The following is a 16829-nucleotide window of genomic DNA, read 5'->3' as shown; positions in this document are numbered from 1 at the left end:
CTCAGGCATCCCTGGCCTTTCTGTGACCCCGAGGGTCCTGAGACAACACTGTCCCAGCGAGGGTTCCACACCCCACTTAGCCACTGGAGCAGCGTCCCTAAGCAGAGCCGACTTCTAAAAGTTCTGATTTTGTGCTCTGAGGCTCTATCACTTGTGGGTAGCCTGCTGACGGAGGCTCCCTCCCCCCACAGTCTATCTTCCCAAATATCACCTCAAGTTCACTTCTCTGCATGTCCTATCTTCTAGAAAGTGGTCATTTTTCTTTTCCTGGAATTGCTGCTGTTCTTTTCTTTGAGCTCCTGTTGAGTTTGTAGGTGTTCTGGATGGTTTGATAAATATCTAGCTGAATTCCTGGGACCAGATGAAATTTAGGTCTCCTACTCCTCCACCACCTTGCTCCTCCCCCTCACCAATCATGATTTTAAACTAAACATGCTACCATAATGTCACCTCATTCTCTAGGGACTTTCATTTTTGTTTTTTAAAGGATTTTTTACAGTTAACAAATACATTGGACGCCAGTGGGAAAATAGAATTTACCCAGCAGAATTGTTTTCATAGCCACTTCTGAGAAATTGTATTCATTCCATAAACAAACAACATGCAAATGAAGAGATTGGCTATCAGGAAGTTAAAAGACTTGCCCAAGGTCACTGGGAGACCCGGAAATGGATATCAGGTTGCTTGACCTCAATCTTCCTTACACAATGTTATATTTCCCTGGATTTGTCCTCTCTGCCTGTCCTCTTTCTATATCACATGAGCTCCTTGGATACAAATATAATGCCTTTTACAAGCCCTGTCTGATTCGGGCCTTCTCTTTTAGATCTGGGGGTGGTGGGAAGAGGACAATGAACTGACAACATTTTTTTCTCTAATGGTAAAAGTCAGCAATGTAATGAAGTTTCCATTTGTGGGCAAACAGCTTGATTTCTCAATTATTAAGGTTGCATTTCTTATGTCTGTTGTCCCCATATTTCTGGAGAAAAACAGACGTTTATTACCAACCATCTCTCGAATGTGATAATCGTAGTCAATCTAAATGTCTGCTCTCCCTGAATTGCTTTCCTGAAATGAGGTTTCAATGCTGCATCTATTTTATAATCACATAGGCTATTTCTGAAACACGGGGATGCTTTTCAGCACTTCCCCCATCTCCCCGCCCCAAGCTGTGCAGTTGGGGCTGCTCTGCTCTCCTGGGAGAGCCACCCCAGGATGGACAGATACAATGCAGCAAAGCCTTTAGGATATGCCACACAGTGCTATGCACTTTGGATTCCCTTCCTTTCGTTCCCTTCCCTTCTCCCTGACAGCCTTCTCCTTTCCTCTTCCTACCCTACTTTTTTGTCTTTCTCATCCATCTATTCCTTTCATTCAGGTATTTTTGGAGGCCTGTCTATACCAGCCCTATACCATGCAGCAGTGGTATAGCAATGAAAAAAGCAGACACTCGAAGAGCTTAAAATCCCAGTCTCTCTCTCTTGGTCCACGTTTTGTTCTTTCTCTCATGATTATCAATTAGTAAAATATGTTTTGTCCAAACAAGAATCCTCAGTTACTAAGGGAACAAGGTTAATAATCTAGTTGTAATGGTTTCCATGAAAAATGAATCTAATTACTCACCCCTGTCAGAGTTTGTGTTGAGTATATATACCAAAGGCCATTTGCATAATAGTGTATGCCTCACAATATAGGTTAGGGTTGATTCATGGGTTGTCTCTTTCTTGAAGTAAAATTTACATACAGTGAAATGCATGGATATTAAATGCAAATTTCAGTGACTTTTGACTGAGGCAATCACTATCACCAAAATATAGACATGATCTTCAGCCCAGAAATTTCCCTTGTGCTTTCTTTTAGTCAATCCACACCCCCATAGACAACCATTATTCTGATTTCTTGCAACAGATTAGATTTGCCTGTTCTTAAATTTCGCATAAATGGGTTCATACAGCTTTGGAGGATGAGAATGAAAATGGCCTCCCAATCTCTGGTCCCAGAGGAGCCAAGAACTCAGGAGCTGGCTTATTTTATTCAATCAGTTGTTGTATGTGTCTTTAATATGTTCCTTTTTATTGCCAAGTGGCATTTCATTGTATTCTCTATCATAATTTGTACATCCATTCACCTATTGAATGCCATTTCAGGTATTTCCAATTTGGGGCTATTATGAATAAAACTTACAAAACATAAGTTTTATACATATGTTTTCATATCTCTGGAGCACGTAGCTAAAGGTGGCATGTCTAGGGCATGGGGTCTATGTATGTTTAACTTTATAAGGATCTGCCAGTTCTCCAAAATAATTGGACCATTTACATTCCTGGCAGAAATACATGAAAGTTCCAATTTTTCTACAGTTTCACCTTTTCTCAGTGTTTCAGCTTTTTTTTAACATTTTTTTTATTTTGTTATGTTAATGACCATACATTACATCATTAGTTTTTGATGTAGTGTTCCATGATTCATTGTTTGTGTATAACACCCAGTGCTCCATTCAGTACATGCATATTTCAGCTTTCTTAATTTTAACCATTCTAGCAGGTGTATAATGATATCTCTTGGGGGTTTTAATTTTTATTTTATTTATTTTATTTTTCTGATGACTAATGATATTGAGCCCCTTTCCAAATAAATGGCATTTAGGGGCCTCTGGGTGGCTTAGTCATTAGGCATCTGCCTTTGGCTCAGATCATGATCCCAGAGTCCTGGGATCGAGCCCCACATTGAGCCCCACATCGGACTCCTTGCTCTGCAAAAAACCTGTTTCCCTCTCTCCCACTCCCCCTGCTTGTATCCCCTCTCTCACTGTGTCTCTCTCTGTCAAATAAATAAAAAAACTTTAAAAAACATTAATGGCATTTATTGGCCATTTATATATCTTTTTTGGTGTGGTATCTTTTCAAGTCTTTGTCCAATTTCTTATTGGATTGTTTGTCTTTTTATTATTAAGTTGTAGTGTTGTCTATATTCTGAATACATGTCCTTTGTCATATGTGTATAGGAGATATTTTCCGCAGAATATGATTTGCCATTAAATTTTCTTAATAGTATATTTTAAGGAACAAAAGTTGTATAATTTTATGAAATTCGGTTTTTAAACTTTTTTTAAAAGAATCCTTCCTAGGAAGTAATGTTATTTCCACAATGTCGTGAAGAAATTCTTCTATATTTTGGGGGGGAGCTTTATAATTTTAGCTTTTACATTTAGGTCTATGATCCATCTTGAGTTATCATTCTGTGTGGTGTGAGGTAGGGGTCAAGGTTTAATTTTTTCCTGGTTTATCCATTTATTCTAGTACCATTTGTTGAAAAGCCTGTTGGGAAAACTTCCATTTGTCACAAAGACTTTCGTTTGTTGAAAAGACTATCTTTTCCCCCGTTGAATTGCTTTGACAACTGTTGAAAATCAAATAACTATATAAATGTGGATCTATTTCTAGACACTGTTCTACCATTGGTCATTTGTCTGTCCTTATATATACTATATAAACTAAACTATGCTATACTATACTATACTATACTATACTATACTATACTATACTATACTATCTAGATTACTATAGTGTTATAGTAAATCTTCAAATCAGGCAGTCCTCCAACTTTGTTCTTCACTTTCAGTGTTGATTTGGTTATTTTAGATCCTTTGCATTTCTGTATAAATTTTAGAAACACCTTCTCAATTTCGACAAAATGCCTATTACGCCCTGATTAACCCATTTGCCTTGATCTAAGAAATATTAAAAAGTGACCTACACCCATCTTCCACTGATACCATATTCATTCATTCAGCAGAATTTATTGAATGTTCACTCTGTGCTGGTAGAGAGGATACAAAGTCAAACAGCATTGCATCTTCCTTCCTCACAATGAGAGCAAAGACAATCAAACAATGACACGAGGCAATATATAGGAGATACTACATTACAAAGCAAAGAATACTATGTGAGCACAGAGAGAAGACATTCAAATCAAAGTGATAGGTAAAGATTTCCAGAATGAAACCAGCTGAGTTGCAAAGAATCAGTAGGCATGCACCATATAAAGAAAGGATTTGAGTGTGGAAGGGCATTCCAGGAAGAATGACATTACTAAAAGCACCAAGGCAGAAAAAAAGTTTGTAAAGCCCACCACTATGAAAAACCAAGGAAATAATAGATGGCTTTCTTACTCTTTAGATCAAAATACTAGCTGTTAGAGGTATTATAAAAGCCCCAAAAGGATCAAAGGTGAGGATCCAGGCAAGGGAGGAAATAGAGTTCTTTCTACCCTATTTCTTTCTTTCATGCATTTGTTCATCTCCTTCATACCCACCACATCACTTAACAAATGACCGGAAGACACAAGAAATAGATCTCTACATTCCAAGATCAGTGAATTTTCAAATTTTACTTTTGGAACCATTTTTTTCAAGCAAATATCACTTGAACCCAAATACAAAAGAAATAAGGAAGGAAGAGAGAAAGAAAGAAAGAAAGAAAGAAAGAAAGAAAGAAAGAAAGAAAGAAAGAAAGAAAGAAAGAAAGAAAGAAAGCAGAGCTGTTGTCATTGAAGAGATGGTGCCTGAAGCTACCAATACCACCACTCAATCATCTCCTCCTCCACCCCCCAACACAGTGACCACTGAGCTGCTTTTGCAAATCCCTAGAGTGTCATGGGTGCAATTTGACATCCACTACACCAGTTCCACCTACAGCTGAGATTGATCACCACCAGATTGTAGCTGGGGGCTTATGGTTCATAAAACCTGGAAAGAACTTTACTCAATAAATATTTTCCTTCCCAAATTTAACTCTCCATCTTTGAAGCTAGTTCATGTTACCTAAAATTTATATCCAGTAGTCTTCAAGAAACTATTATAAACAGGATGAGGCATAAAACTGTATTCTACAAGAGTTACAGAAATCCTAGCCTTTATGAGAACATAACTTTTAACAATGAAATTTAACATAATATAACAAAGAGAAGTTATTTCATGGATACAATGTGCACACAGTATAAGAAAAATACCTTTACATACTTAAAAAGAAGCAGGAAATTGGGGCACCTGGGTGTCTCAGTCAATTAAGCATCTGCCTTCGGCTCAGGTCATGATCTCAGGGTCCTGGGATTGAGTCCCACATCGGGCTTCCTGCTCAGTGGCAAGTCTGTTTCTCCCTCCCCATCTCCATCTCCCCCTCCCTCTCCCTCTGTGATCTCTCTCACTCTCATTCTATCTCAAATAAATAAATAAAGATTTAAAAAAAAATAAAAGAAGCAGGGAAAAAAACTAATTATATAAAATGTAAACATATATGTTTCAGGAAATTGGAGAATCAAGAAATGTCACTTTTCCCTATTTTTCAATATCAGGTGAAAATCTGTCCAGTTCCCCAAGACCAAAATTAGAGAGAAGTCCAGTATTGGTTATGCTTTAAAGCCTCCCTATCCTTTGAGTTGCACAGGAACCTGGGGCTTATTCTGACCCTGGAGAGGAGGTCTACCCAGCATGACCCCAGCACCAGGCCCTAACATCACAGAACCAAGCACAGGCTCATCCTCCTGCAATCATCCCATTCAAAGGGCTTATCATCACAAAAGCACGATTTCCTGACTGAATTTCCCACAGTCTCCAGTCCCTGATGGCTCAATTTCTGAATCATTGGCCTCAAAGAGCATTCCCTTTGCCTTTCTCCATATTTGAACAAACCCAGTGTAATCACTCCCCATGGGCCTAAGCCTGGAATTCAGAGATACCCTACCCCACTGAGCACAGATTAAATTTTAACTATTCTCTCCTCTAAGGTACATACATGGAAAATTTCTAAACATTTAAAAAACAATAAGATATATATATATATATATATATATATATATTCTACTTCAAGAATTAGACACGATAGCATCTTTCATATCTGCTTCCAGTCTCTTTTTATGAAAGATTTTTTTTAATTTTTTGGTTAAAAAAATTATAATGCTTGGAGGGCCTGGATGGCTCAGTTAGTTAAGAATCTGCCTTTGGCTCAGGTCATGATCCTGGGGTTCTGGGATCAAGCCCCGCATCGCATCAGGCTCCCTGCCCAGCAGGGGAGTCTGCTTCTCCCTCTCCCTCTGCCCCTCCCCCTGCTCATGCTCTCTCTCTCTCTCTCTCACTCTCTTTATCTCTCAAATAAATAAAATCTTTTTAAAAATTATAACATTCTCTAAAAAGAACTTAGACAATTGAGAAAAATTTAAAGATGAAAATCTTTAAAAAATCTTTCCTCAAGAAAATCAACCCAAATTGTACCACCAGACAATAACCATTATTAATATTTGATGTACATCATTTCAACTAGATACATAGATATTTAAGTAGGTAAATGTTTTAAAATCATAAATGATATTGTACTATAGATGCTAATTTAAAAATATTACACCTTTTACAGCTTTGTTAAGATATAATTAACAAACAAAAAAACAGCATATATTGAAAGAACACATTTTGATAAGTTTGATGCACCCATGAAATCATCACCAAAATGAAAATAATGAACATATCTATCATTCCCCAGAAGTTTCCTTTGTAATTTCTCCTTTTGACGAGTCTGCTTTCTCTGCCATCCCCAGGCAATCATTGCCTTGCTTTCTGTCATTACACATTGATTTATATTTTCTAGAATTTTACATAAATGGAATCATGCAGTATGTACTCTTTTTTGTTTAGCTTTTTTCAGTCTTCTTTATCTCATTTTGAGATTCATTCATGCTATTGTTTGTATTCCTTTTTATTGCTGAATAGTGTTCCATTCCTTCTTGCTTCTTATTGCTGAGTAGTGTTCCGTTATATAGCAGAACCACAATTTGTTTATCCACTTACTTTTTTTTAAATTTTTTTATGTTATATTAGTCACCAAACAATACATCATTAGTTTTTGATGTGGTGATCCACGATCCATTGTTTTCGTATAACACCCAGTGCTCCATGCAGTACGGGCCCTCCTTAATACCCACCACCAGGCTAACCACCCCCCTCCCCTCTAAAACCTTGTTTGTTTCTCAGAGCCCATAGTCTCTCATGGTTCATCTCTCCCTCCGATTTCCCCCCCTTCATTTTCCCTTCCTTCTCCTAATGTCCTTCATGCTATTCTTTATGTTCCACAAATAAGTGAAACCATATGATAATTGACTTTCTCTGCTTGACTTATTTCACTTAGCATCATCTCCTCCAGTCCCATCCATGTTGATGCTAAGTTGGGTATTCATCCTTTCTGATGGCTGAGTAATATTCCATTGTATATATGGACCACATCTTCTTTATCCATTCATCTGTTGAAGGGCATCTCAGCTCATTCCACAGTTTGGCTCTTGCGGACATTGCTGCTATGAACATTGGGGTGCATATGGCCCTTTTTTTCACTACATCTGTGTCTTTGGGGTAAATACCCAGGTCCACTTACTTTTTGATAGACATTTAGGCTGTTTCCAGTTTTTTTTTTCCCCTTACAAATAAAGCTAGGATTATTCATGCAAAAGCTTTTGTATAGACATAAGCTTTTATTTTTCTTAAATACCTAGGAGTGGGATGATAAGTGTATGTTTAATTTTTAAGAATTTTGGCAGAATTTTTAACTGCCAAAGTGGTTGTACCATTTTACATCACCACCAGGAGTGTATGAGAGTCCCACATATTCACATCTTCCCCAACACTTGATATGATCAGTCTTTTTATTTTTTAACTTTCTAATAGGTGTATAATGTTATATCATTGTGGTTTTAATTTACATTTCCCTCTGACTAATAATGTTGAGCATCTTTGGTTGCATTTGTTTGCCAGCCATGTATCTTCTTTGATGTGGTATCTGTTCAAATATTTTGCCCATGGTTTTAAATTTTATTCATTTTCTTATTACTGAGTTTCTAGTGTTCTTTACATATTCTGAATACAAGTCCCTATCACAAACGATTTATAAACATTTTCCTTCACTCTGGACTTACGTTTGCACTCTCCTATGATGTCTTTTAAAGAGCAAAAGTTCATAATTTGATGAATTCCAATTTGTAGATATTTTCCTTATGAATCATTTTTCTTTTCTTTGCTTTGCTTTTTGGTATTATATATAAAAGATCTTTGCCTAACCAAAGGGTATAAAAATTTTTTCCTGTTTTCTTCTGGAAGTTTTATAGTTTTAGGTTTTATATTTAGGTATATGATCCATTTTGAGATATTTTTATATGGCATAAAGTATGAATTAAAGTTCATTTCTGCATATGAATATCCAATTGTTCCAGCACCATTTGTTGTAAATATTATCCTTTGATCATGAAATTATCTTTATGATTTTGTCAAAAATTAGTTAACTATATTTCTGGAGTCTATTTCTGTGTTCTCTATCGTGTTCCATTCGTCTATTTGCTTGCCTTTATGCAAAATGTTGTCATGCTATTTAATTCAAAAGTATTATGTTTAATTGTACTCAAATTCTATTTAAGTTTTATTTAGTCTTATTAAATTTTGCTTTCACAGAAATAAAAATCTGAATTGCAACAGAAGACATTGTTAAACATCAAATAAATGTTTCTTCACTACAAGAAATACTATTTCTTAACAGATCCCTCTAACATTATTTAAAAACCATTAAAACTATTAAAAGAATAGATTAATTATATATTTTTAGGTTATGTTTTAATTTTAGATGATATCAATTACTAAGAGAGCCTGGCACATTAAAACATCAGCACTTCCATTCTCCCTCTCTTCTTTCCTCCCTCATGTCTAATTTTTTTAAGATTGTTATTATCATATTATCAAGTTTTAAAATTCATATTCATTCTGATACTATAATTCCCAAAAGTCTTTAAACTTATATGGGTTTTTCTCATCACTGGATCTTTTACCACAATGTCTTTGTTTGTGAATTCTTTGTTTGATTCAGCCCTTAATTATCTTGATATCACTTTTCAAGTGGTTTGGTTTTAATGGGTACTAAATTCTCTGATAGTCTTCATGTTTGAAAATGAGTGCTGGCTGCCTTTATACTTGCAGAACCTCTTAGCTGCATATAAGATTCTTGGGTCAACCTTTCTTTTTCCCAGGACTGTGCAAATATTGATTGACTGTGTTTTGCCATTGAATAGTGCTGCGGAGCAGTCTAAAGGCAGCCTTATTTCCTCCCTTGTTGCTAATTTGCATTTTCTGCCTGTATGACTGAACAATTATTTCTTTATTCTTAAGTTCAAATAGCTTATTGAATTGAAGTTCCTAAGCAATGAGAATTCTGCATCAAATCACGTTGGAGCATAGATTATTCCTTCAAAGTATAGATTCAATTTTTCCTCAGGTACAATTTTCTTATGTCATAAATATATCTTCTGCCTCATTTGTTAGGTTCTCAATTTTTTTAAGATTTTATTTATTTATTTAGAGCATGAGCAGGGAGGAGCAGAGGAAGAGGGAGAGAGAGAATCTCAAGCAGACTCCATGCTGAGCTCAGAGCCCAACTCAGGGCTCAATCCCACAACCCTGAGATCATGACCTGACCTGAAATCAAGAGTCGGATGTTTAACCAATTGAACCATCAGATACCACATTGTTGGATTCTCTATTTTAAGGATACTAATTATCCTTATGTTCTATCATCCTTTTTTCCCTGTTACCTCATCTCCAAATAATTTCATCTCTTTATATTTTTCATAGTATTTCCTTATCTCAAGCTTTTCTTCTATGTCATTAATTTTTTTATCATTATTTAAATTCAATTAGCCACACCTAGTACATGTCATTAATTTTATTTTTTACCAGTATCTATTCTGTTTCTTATAGCTTCTACTTTATTTTTAGTTCCATGATCATGTGATTTGGTCCTCAATTTAGTCTTTTAAGTCTGTGATCTCCTAAGATTGTGAGAAAATTCTTTATGTTTCTTAATTTTATTTTCTTCTAAGTATTATTTTTTTCATATTCTGTCTCCCTCTCTTTCCCCTTTCTCTCTTCCTCTCTCCCTCTCTCTCTTTCTGTCCCTCACTCCTCACTGCTTCTTTTCTTTTTATTCATGTTCATACTTGCAGAATTCTTCTCCACGTGTCCTGTTTGTTCTAATATAGTGTAGGTGAAATCTTGACACATCCCAATTAAGATTAGTTTGATTTTTCCTCTGAACTACAGTTTGAAGCCAATGTTTCTCATTCCATCTACTCTCAAGTATGCTAAGAAATGTTGGAGGGTGGGGGGAGATGAGAGATGGCAATGTCTTTTAGAATACATGGGCTCTGCTCTTTCTTTTAAGGTTCTGCTAAATTTCTTATCTGATAATCCACCCCACCTAATTGGAGGTTTATCTCCTTTCCATGGGGGGGGTAACTCTATGGCTTTATGTCACTTCCCCACTCTAGTTCCAGAATGTCTACCTCTTTAGAGATGCAGACCCATTCTCACCCATTTCTCCACAGCAGTTGTTCCCACTGTTCTGGTCAGAACAAGGAAAAGATCAGCATTTTCATTCCACTAGTTTCTTTCCAGATTTTGAAATACAAATGAGAAGTCTTATGATTTTGTGGACTTGCCAGTAGGGCTTCTGAGACTGGTGGTGAGGGTCAGGAGCTGAGGCATGCTGCCTCTCTATAATCCCCATTTTTTTCTTGGAACCAGATTTTGAAGTTTACTGAATTATGTTATGCCACTGAGGTTGATCATAATGTCTTTGGGGGGACCTGGTTTTTCACTTTTCCCATATTGTAGGTATTATGGGAAGACAATTTAGTGCAACCTTAATGTAGTTGAATAACACTCCCTGTCCAAAGTCCTGGGCCATATTGTCTCTTAGACACTCACTGGTGAGCGAAGCAAGTCCAAGACATTTCATTCTGACACTGGTCAGAGTTCATGACAGGGTATTAAAACAGTCCACTGTGGCATGAAAAAAAACCAACATGCCCTTAAAGTGTCCCCAAACATACCTTGTTGTCTAGGGAGGGAGATATTACTTGAACCCTTTACATGTGTCACTAAAGACTTACCTCTTTCCGTGTCTGAGCCCCTCAGAAATCAATATTCTAATTAGAAAACAGTAGCTAATCTGACCAAATGCTAATAAATGAGAGTTGTGATTTATCTAGCAACAGGGAAACAACTCAGCATTAACAATTAAAAGGTCTGTAGAGAAGAGAGCTTTTTTTTTCTCTCTCTCTCTCTCTTCTCCTTAGCTGATTGGGTTCAGCCAGATGCTATAAATAGTCCTCTAGTTAATGGCTATCTGTTTGAAAGTCAGTCATTAGAACCACAGTTTAGGAATTTTTATCTCTGAGATTCATAGGCTCTATTCTATTTCTCAATGATAAGGATAGGAAATGGTGATGTAAGTTAAATCTGAATCTACTTATCTACAAAGACCAAACTACATCATAGCCTACCAGGGTGCTCCTCGGGCTTTATTTTAACAGATACAGATTTTTAAATAATCTGTTCAACTGCAAGGAGGAGTATTAATCATGAATAGAGCCAAAATGGTTGACTAAAGCCTGTTGCATTCTAGTCATTTTCATATAGTTACAGGATAAAGTCAAAGTTTACATCAAAGGCATGAGTTTGCAATTAGCTGAACAAGGTCCTTCAGAAATCTCCAAAGAATTACTTTTTCTACATTAAACAAATCAACTGAGTAGTTACCTTTACTTTAACCTGAACAAACAGATCAAGGGGGAGAAATAGTATGTCTAAATCAAATTGAATGTTGATCTAGAGAACACTTTCCAGAAGGACCCTCTTTGGGAAATGCCACTCAGTGCTAGAGTAAATCTCATATTTCAGTGGAGGGTTTGTCATTCACAGTAGAAGCACGTTTTAAGTGTTTCCTTTTGGTATTTTCTATTTCACCCAATATGGTCTACTTACATGATACCCATGCAGAGCTCCTAGCAGGTCCCTGAACCTGCCATATTGTTTCATGACACCAAGCATTTATTCAAACTTTTTCCATTATGTAGATGGCCTTGTCTGGCCCTCAACCACTCAAGACCTAGCTTTAACGTAATTTCCCCTGTTCAAAGCCCACTACCACCACCACCCTCCAACCTGAGGAAACTTACTACCACCTCCTTTGGGCCTCCACCTTATCTGTACATCTTTCTGTCTTAACATTAGTATACTTTAATTCCACTTGATTGGTTTCTTGTTCATCTCTCCCCAGGGAGAAGGTCTTATTCCTATTCATATAAACAATAACTATATGCTTGTTGAATATACAAGTGATTATTCAACCACTATTGAGCACCTGCTCTTTGCCATTACTTGCTAGAAGTAAAAAAGACGTAGATTTTTTTTTTTAAATCTCTAGTCTCAATGAATTCATGACCCAGTGGGGGAGACTAGACTCCTCTACAACTAAACTCAGTAAGCCTAAGAGAAGGGTCTGGACAAGTGCTGAGACTGAGCTATTAATTGGCAAGGCAGCGAACATGTAAAATCCCCATGTTTTAATATATCTTCTATGGTTTTCATAATCCAAACACACCTGCTTCAATCATATGTTTCACATTGCTTGCTAATGTCTTCTTGGCATAGTCTAAACCTATGCTTCTCAAATTAAAATTCACAGAAATCACCCCGGGATTTTGTTAAAATGCAGACTCTGATTCAGTAGGTCTGTGGCAGGGACTGGGATTCTGCATTCCTAACAAGCTCCCTGAGGATGCCACAGCTGCTTGTCCACAGACCAAACTTGAGGATCAAGGCTCTAGACACTTGTCATGTCAACACATAAACATAGTTGAAGTGGCATCAGTTTTTGGAAAAGCTCCCACTCCTCCTTACCTAGGTAGTCTTCTAGGTATAATTAAACATGATGAAAGTTACACCAAGAGAAGTAAGATTCAATAATGTCTTCCCTCAAAAAACTGATGCCTTGAAATGGTTACTTCTTAGCCATTATAATTTCTAAACACAAGAGGTCTTCGTTCCTGCACTTGAGGTCTATGGCTACCAGAACTCTGTGGTCTGAATGTGTAGCAAGATTTTCCCAAATCTTCAAGATTGCCATTTTTAAATTTCCCCCATACTTATAATACCCAGGACCTTCCTGCAAATGGAGGTCTTTTAAAAAAACTACAAAACCTTAATCACCTTAAACAATCATAAAGGACAAATATGGTGAAAAATGAAATTAAAGAGAATTTTGGAAAATAAATACCAAGTCATTTTATATATAAAAAAACAATCATAAAAGAAATACTTTTTTAATGCAACTCGCTTAAAATAAACATCGTAAGGTATCCATAATAAGAAATCTAGTTTCTTATTAACTCTTAATGGTTCCTATGACATCTATTTACTTTTTCAGTTTGTCAGAGACTGCAATTCATCATCAAAGTCAAAACTCACTAGACCATGAGACTTTGGGCCCCCACCCTACCTATACATTTCTGTCATGTGTCAGTTTTGAATTCTCCTTCCACAAAGGCAAGATCCCTATTTGATCCCTACTTGAGCTGTCCTCTTTTGCAAGTGTTCTTCCTCTTTTCCTCATGACTCCAACCAGACCAAGTGTCCTGTGCATATCTTTTCCTAAGCATGTAGAGAAGACATTACAAGTCTTCGTAGCTGCTATTCAACACCATCTTCATTACAGTAATATGTTATTTGAGAAACAGTCTTGGTTATTTGGTTTCTCTTGCACAGTTAGTTATTGCATCACTTTCCCTAACAACACAACAGTGAATGAAACAGTAGTAGAATTGTTTTTATCATACAGGACATTTGGAAGGCACTGGATGCCTTAGCTTGCTTGATGTCAGAGTATGGAGAGCACTCTTCTAAATGTTCTTTCTTCCTTCTTACCACTCATGGTCTCATTTAGGTTAATGCCAAAGATGATGAAGGTGTCCTTGTTGGATCCTGGGACAATATCTATGCCTATGGTGTCCCCCCATCAGCCTGGACTGGAAGTGTTGACATTCTGTTGGAATACCAGAGTACTAAGAATCCAGTCCAGTATGGTCAATGCTGGGTTTTTGCTGGTGTCTTTAACACATGTAAGTAGCCAATTGAGTAACATTTTTTTAATGTAAAAAGGAATTTTACTTCAATACATTTTATCTATAAACTGGCAAAGAGACCTAGCAACCCTGTTAGCTCTCTAGAATTTATAGATGGCTATTCTGGGATGTAGTCAATGCATAATTAAATTGTACTGGGCCAAATATGCTCATAGTTTCTCTTTGGCTGCAGAATCTTTATAGAAAGAATGATGGACTATTTCCTACATAATCCATCATTCAACACCCAGAGAAATGGGGGTCCCAGGGGCCAAGAAATGATGTGAGGGAAAGGATATGCTATTTTCTTTTCAGTAACCTCCCACATTTTAAAAAGATTAAATTGACAAAATTTAAAATGATAAATAATAATAGATATATACTGCTTATTTGTTATTGAAAAGTGTTATAAATATGTTTATTAGCTTATTATTTACCACTGAGAGGTTTAATAAATATATGCACTTAATTTTAACCCTAGCTGTGGGAGAGATTGTGACGGGTGGTTTCATCTCCATTTTTACATGGGAATCTCAATGCCCCTGAGCAATTAGATATCCGAACTTAATGAACAATCTTTACTCCCCACTTTCCCTTCTGGTTTTTAATCTACCCAACATCTAATCTATAGAGGAAAACATATGGGAACAGAATTATTCTCTTCAACTCCAGGCATCATTTTTTGAAATGCCATTTGCCTGTCTAGGCCCAGACAATATTATTGTTAATTCAGTGAATATTTTTAAAAATACATTCATTTCGGTATGTCTTCATCATTAGTAATGATTTTCATTCACTTGCCATTTCTACAGCCTTGGAGAAAACATTAAGCTCAAGTTGAAGTGTCCTTTCTGCTTGCTCATTAATAAAGAATGTTTTACCTAGTTAGCATTTTTCTTTTAATCAGAAAAATCAAGGAGGGGCTAGAGGCTGGAAGCCAGGATGAGGCCTTTTTTTATAAATGATCATGAAGCCTCGCAGTTTTAGCTCAAAGTTGCAACAATCCAAGATTAGTCAGTGATCCAAGTGGGAAGAAATTATGCATCTTGTGCTTTTGTTTTTCTATGGTATTAAACTGAATAAGATTATTTTCTTAGCCAGTTGAGTATACCCAAGGGCTAAGGGAATATATTTCCTGAGAGCAATAAAAGCCAGTGTGCCAGTTTCCTAGGTGTGCTGGTCTCTGAGGTTCTAGATAGAAGCTGAACTTCATGATGGGCTAACAATTAGAGGTAGCCCCCCTCCCTCACTATTCCCAAGCCCAGACTATGTAGAGGGTGACTGATGGGAGCAGCTACTCTTAGGAAATGCTTCCAGGAAAACAGAAAGGACCCTCTGCCTTGTGTCTTCCTGCTGTCTAGAATTTCACTATCCCATTGTAATTCCTTCAGGCTTAGAACCAGATAAAATAGTGAACACCTTCCATCCATTTATGCCTTTTGTATTAAAGGGTCATCAGATCTATCCCTGAAAAAAGGCTTTGGTGGTAAGCTAAGAAAAAGAGAGAAGCACATGTGAGGAAGTCACAGTAAGAATAAACCCCAAGAGGGAAGTTGGAAGGAAGGAGGCATAGGTTCCCCAATGTCAGGCTTCACCTGTCTTAAAATTACGAGGTCAGGCAAAATCTGGAACAATTCTCATTCTGTGAGTTAGTGGTAAGCCAGAAATAGAGCTAGAGTGCCAATCATGTTACTGGTAAAACTTTGGCTTGAATAGGGTCTGTGAATCAATACAGGAAGATGGAAGTAGGAAGCAGGTGGTGGCTGCTTTCATTTTTGTTTGGGGTATTAAGATTAAGTCAGTTAATGAGGACACTTGAATGCTACCAGACTCAAGGTTGGACTTCCAAGGTTGTTCTATTGAAGGAGGTGCATAGCCTTTGGTTAAAAATGCTAAACTGTTCTGAGAAAAAAAAGGCAAGCCAAGCCATTAATCTTAAAATTGTCAGCTGAATTATTTTCAATGAGCCCTGATGTCTGGCATCCTGGGAGCCAGGGAGGGCATTTGGATTGAGTTTAATCAATAGGTACATATGGCAAAGGATGCATCCAGGTAATTTATTATCTAGCAATTAAAATGAATCTGTGGTGTCACCCTCCACCAAGTGTCATGAGAGCAAATTCCAGCCAGGAGAGCAAACCCCACTGAGGACTTCTATTATAACTTCCTATTAGCTGAGGGTTTTTTTTTTTTTTCCCAGTTAATTTTTTTTTATTAGTTTCAGAGGTAGAATTTAGTAATTCACCAGTTGCATATAACACCCAGTGCTCATTCCATCAAGCACCCTCCTTAATGCCCAGTTATCCCTTCCCCCCACCCACCTCCCCTCCAGCAACCCTGTTTGTTTCCTAGAGTTCAGTGTCTCTTATGGTTTGTCTCCCTCTCTGATTTCATCTTATTTTATTTTTCCTTCCCTTCCCCTATGTTCATCTGTTTTGTTCCTTAAATTCCACATACAAGTGAAATCATATGGTATTTATCTTTCTCTGGGGCACCTGAGTGGCTCAGTCAGGTAAGCCTCTGACTTCAGCTCAGGTCATGATCTCAGCGTCCTGGGATCAAGCCCCGCATCAGGCTCCCCACTCAGTAGGGGAATCTGCTTCTCCCTCTCTTTCTCTCTCTGCCCCTCCCCCAGTTTGTGCACTTTCTCTCTCTCAGATAAATAAATAAAATCTAGCTGAGTTTTTTTAAAAAATTTATTTTCAGGAACATAGTTTTATTGGATGGACTAAAGTAATACTACTTTAGTGATTGTATGATTAGTACCTAAACAATTAGAACCCCATTATTGGGATTTTAGTACTTTTATTCCATTTATTCTGAATGATCACACAGCAAGGTTC

At 37.0% G+C, this 16829-nt stretch overlaps 1 protein-coding gene across 1 annotated transcript in view; it reads left to right on the top strand.

Annotated features, from left to right (window-relative positions):
* Positions 1-16829, top strand: part of F13A1 (coagulation factor XIII A chain) — a 165943-nt gene that overhangs the window by 86117 nt on the left and 62997 nt on the right. Inside the window, exon 7 of the mRNA XM_028122918.2 lies at positions 13809-13983. Coding sequence (XP_027978719.1) covers positions 13809-13983 — 175 coding nt within the window. The remainder of the gene's footprint in view (positions 1-13808; positions 13984-16829) is intronic.

This window comes from Eumetopias jubatus, unplaced genomic scaffold, assembly GCF_037043125.1.
Source record: "Eumetopias jubatus isolate StellerSeaLion01/CBP00866 unplaced genomic scaffold, mEumJub1_p1.0 scaffold_6, whole genome shotgun sequence".
Lineage (NCBI taxonomy): Eukaryota > Metazoa > Chordata > Mammalia > Carnivora > Otariidae > Eumetopias > Eumetopias jubatus.
The sequence above is the reverse complement of the archived record's forward strand: the minus strand, read 5'-3'. Positions and strand labels throughout refer to the sequence as shown.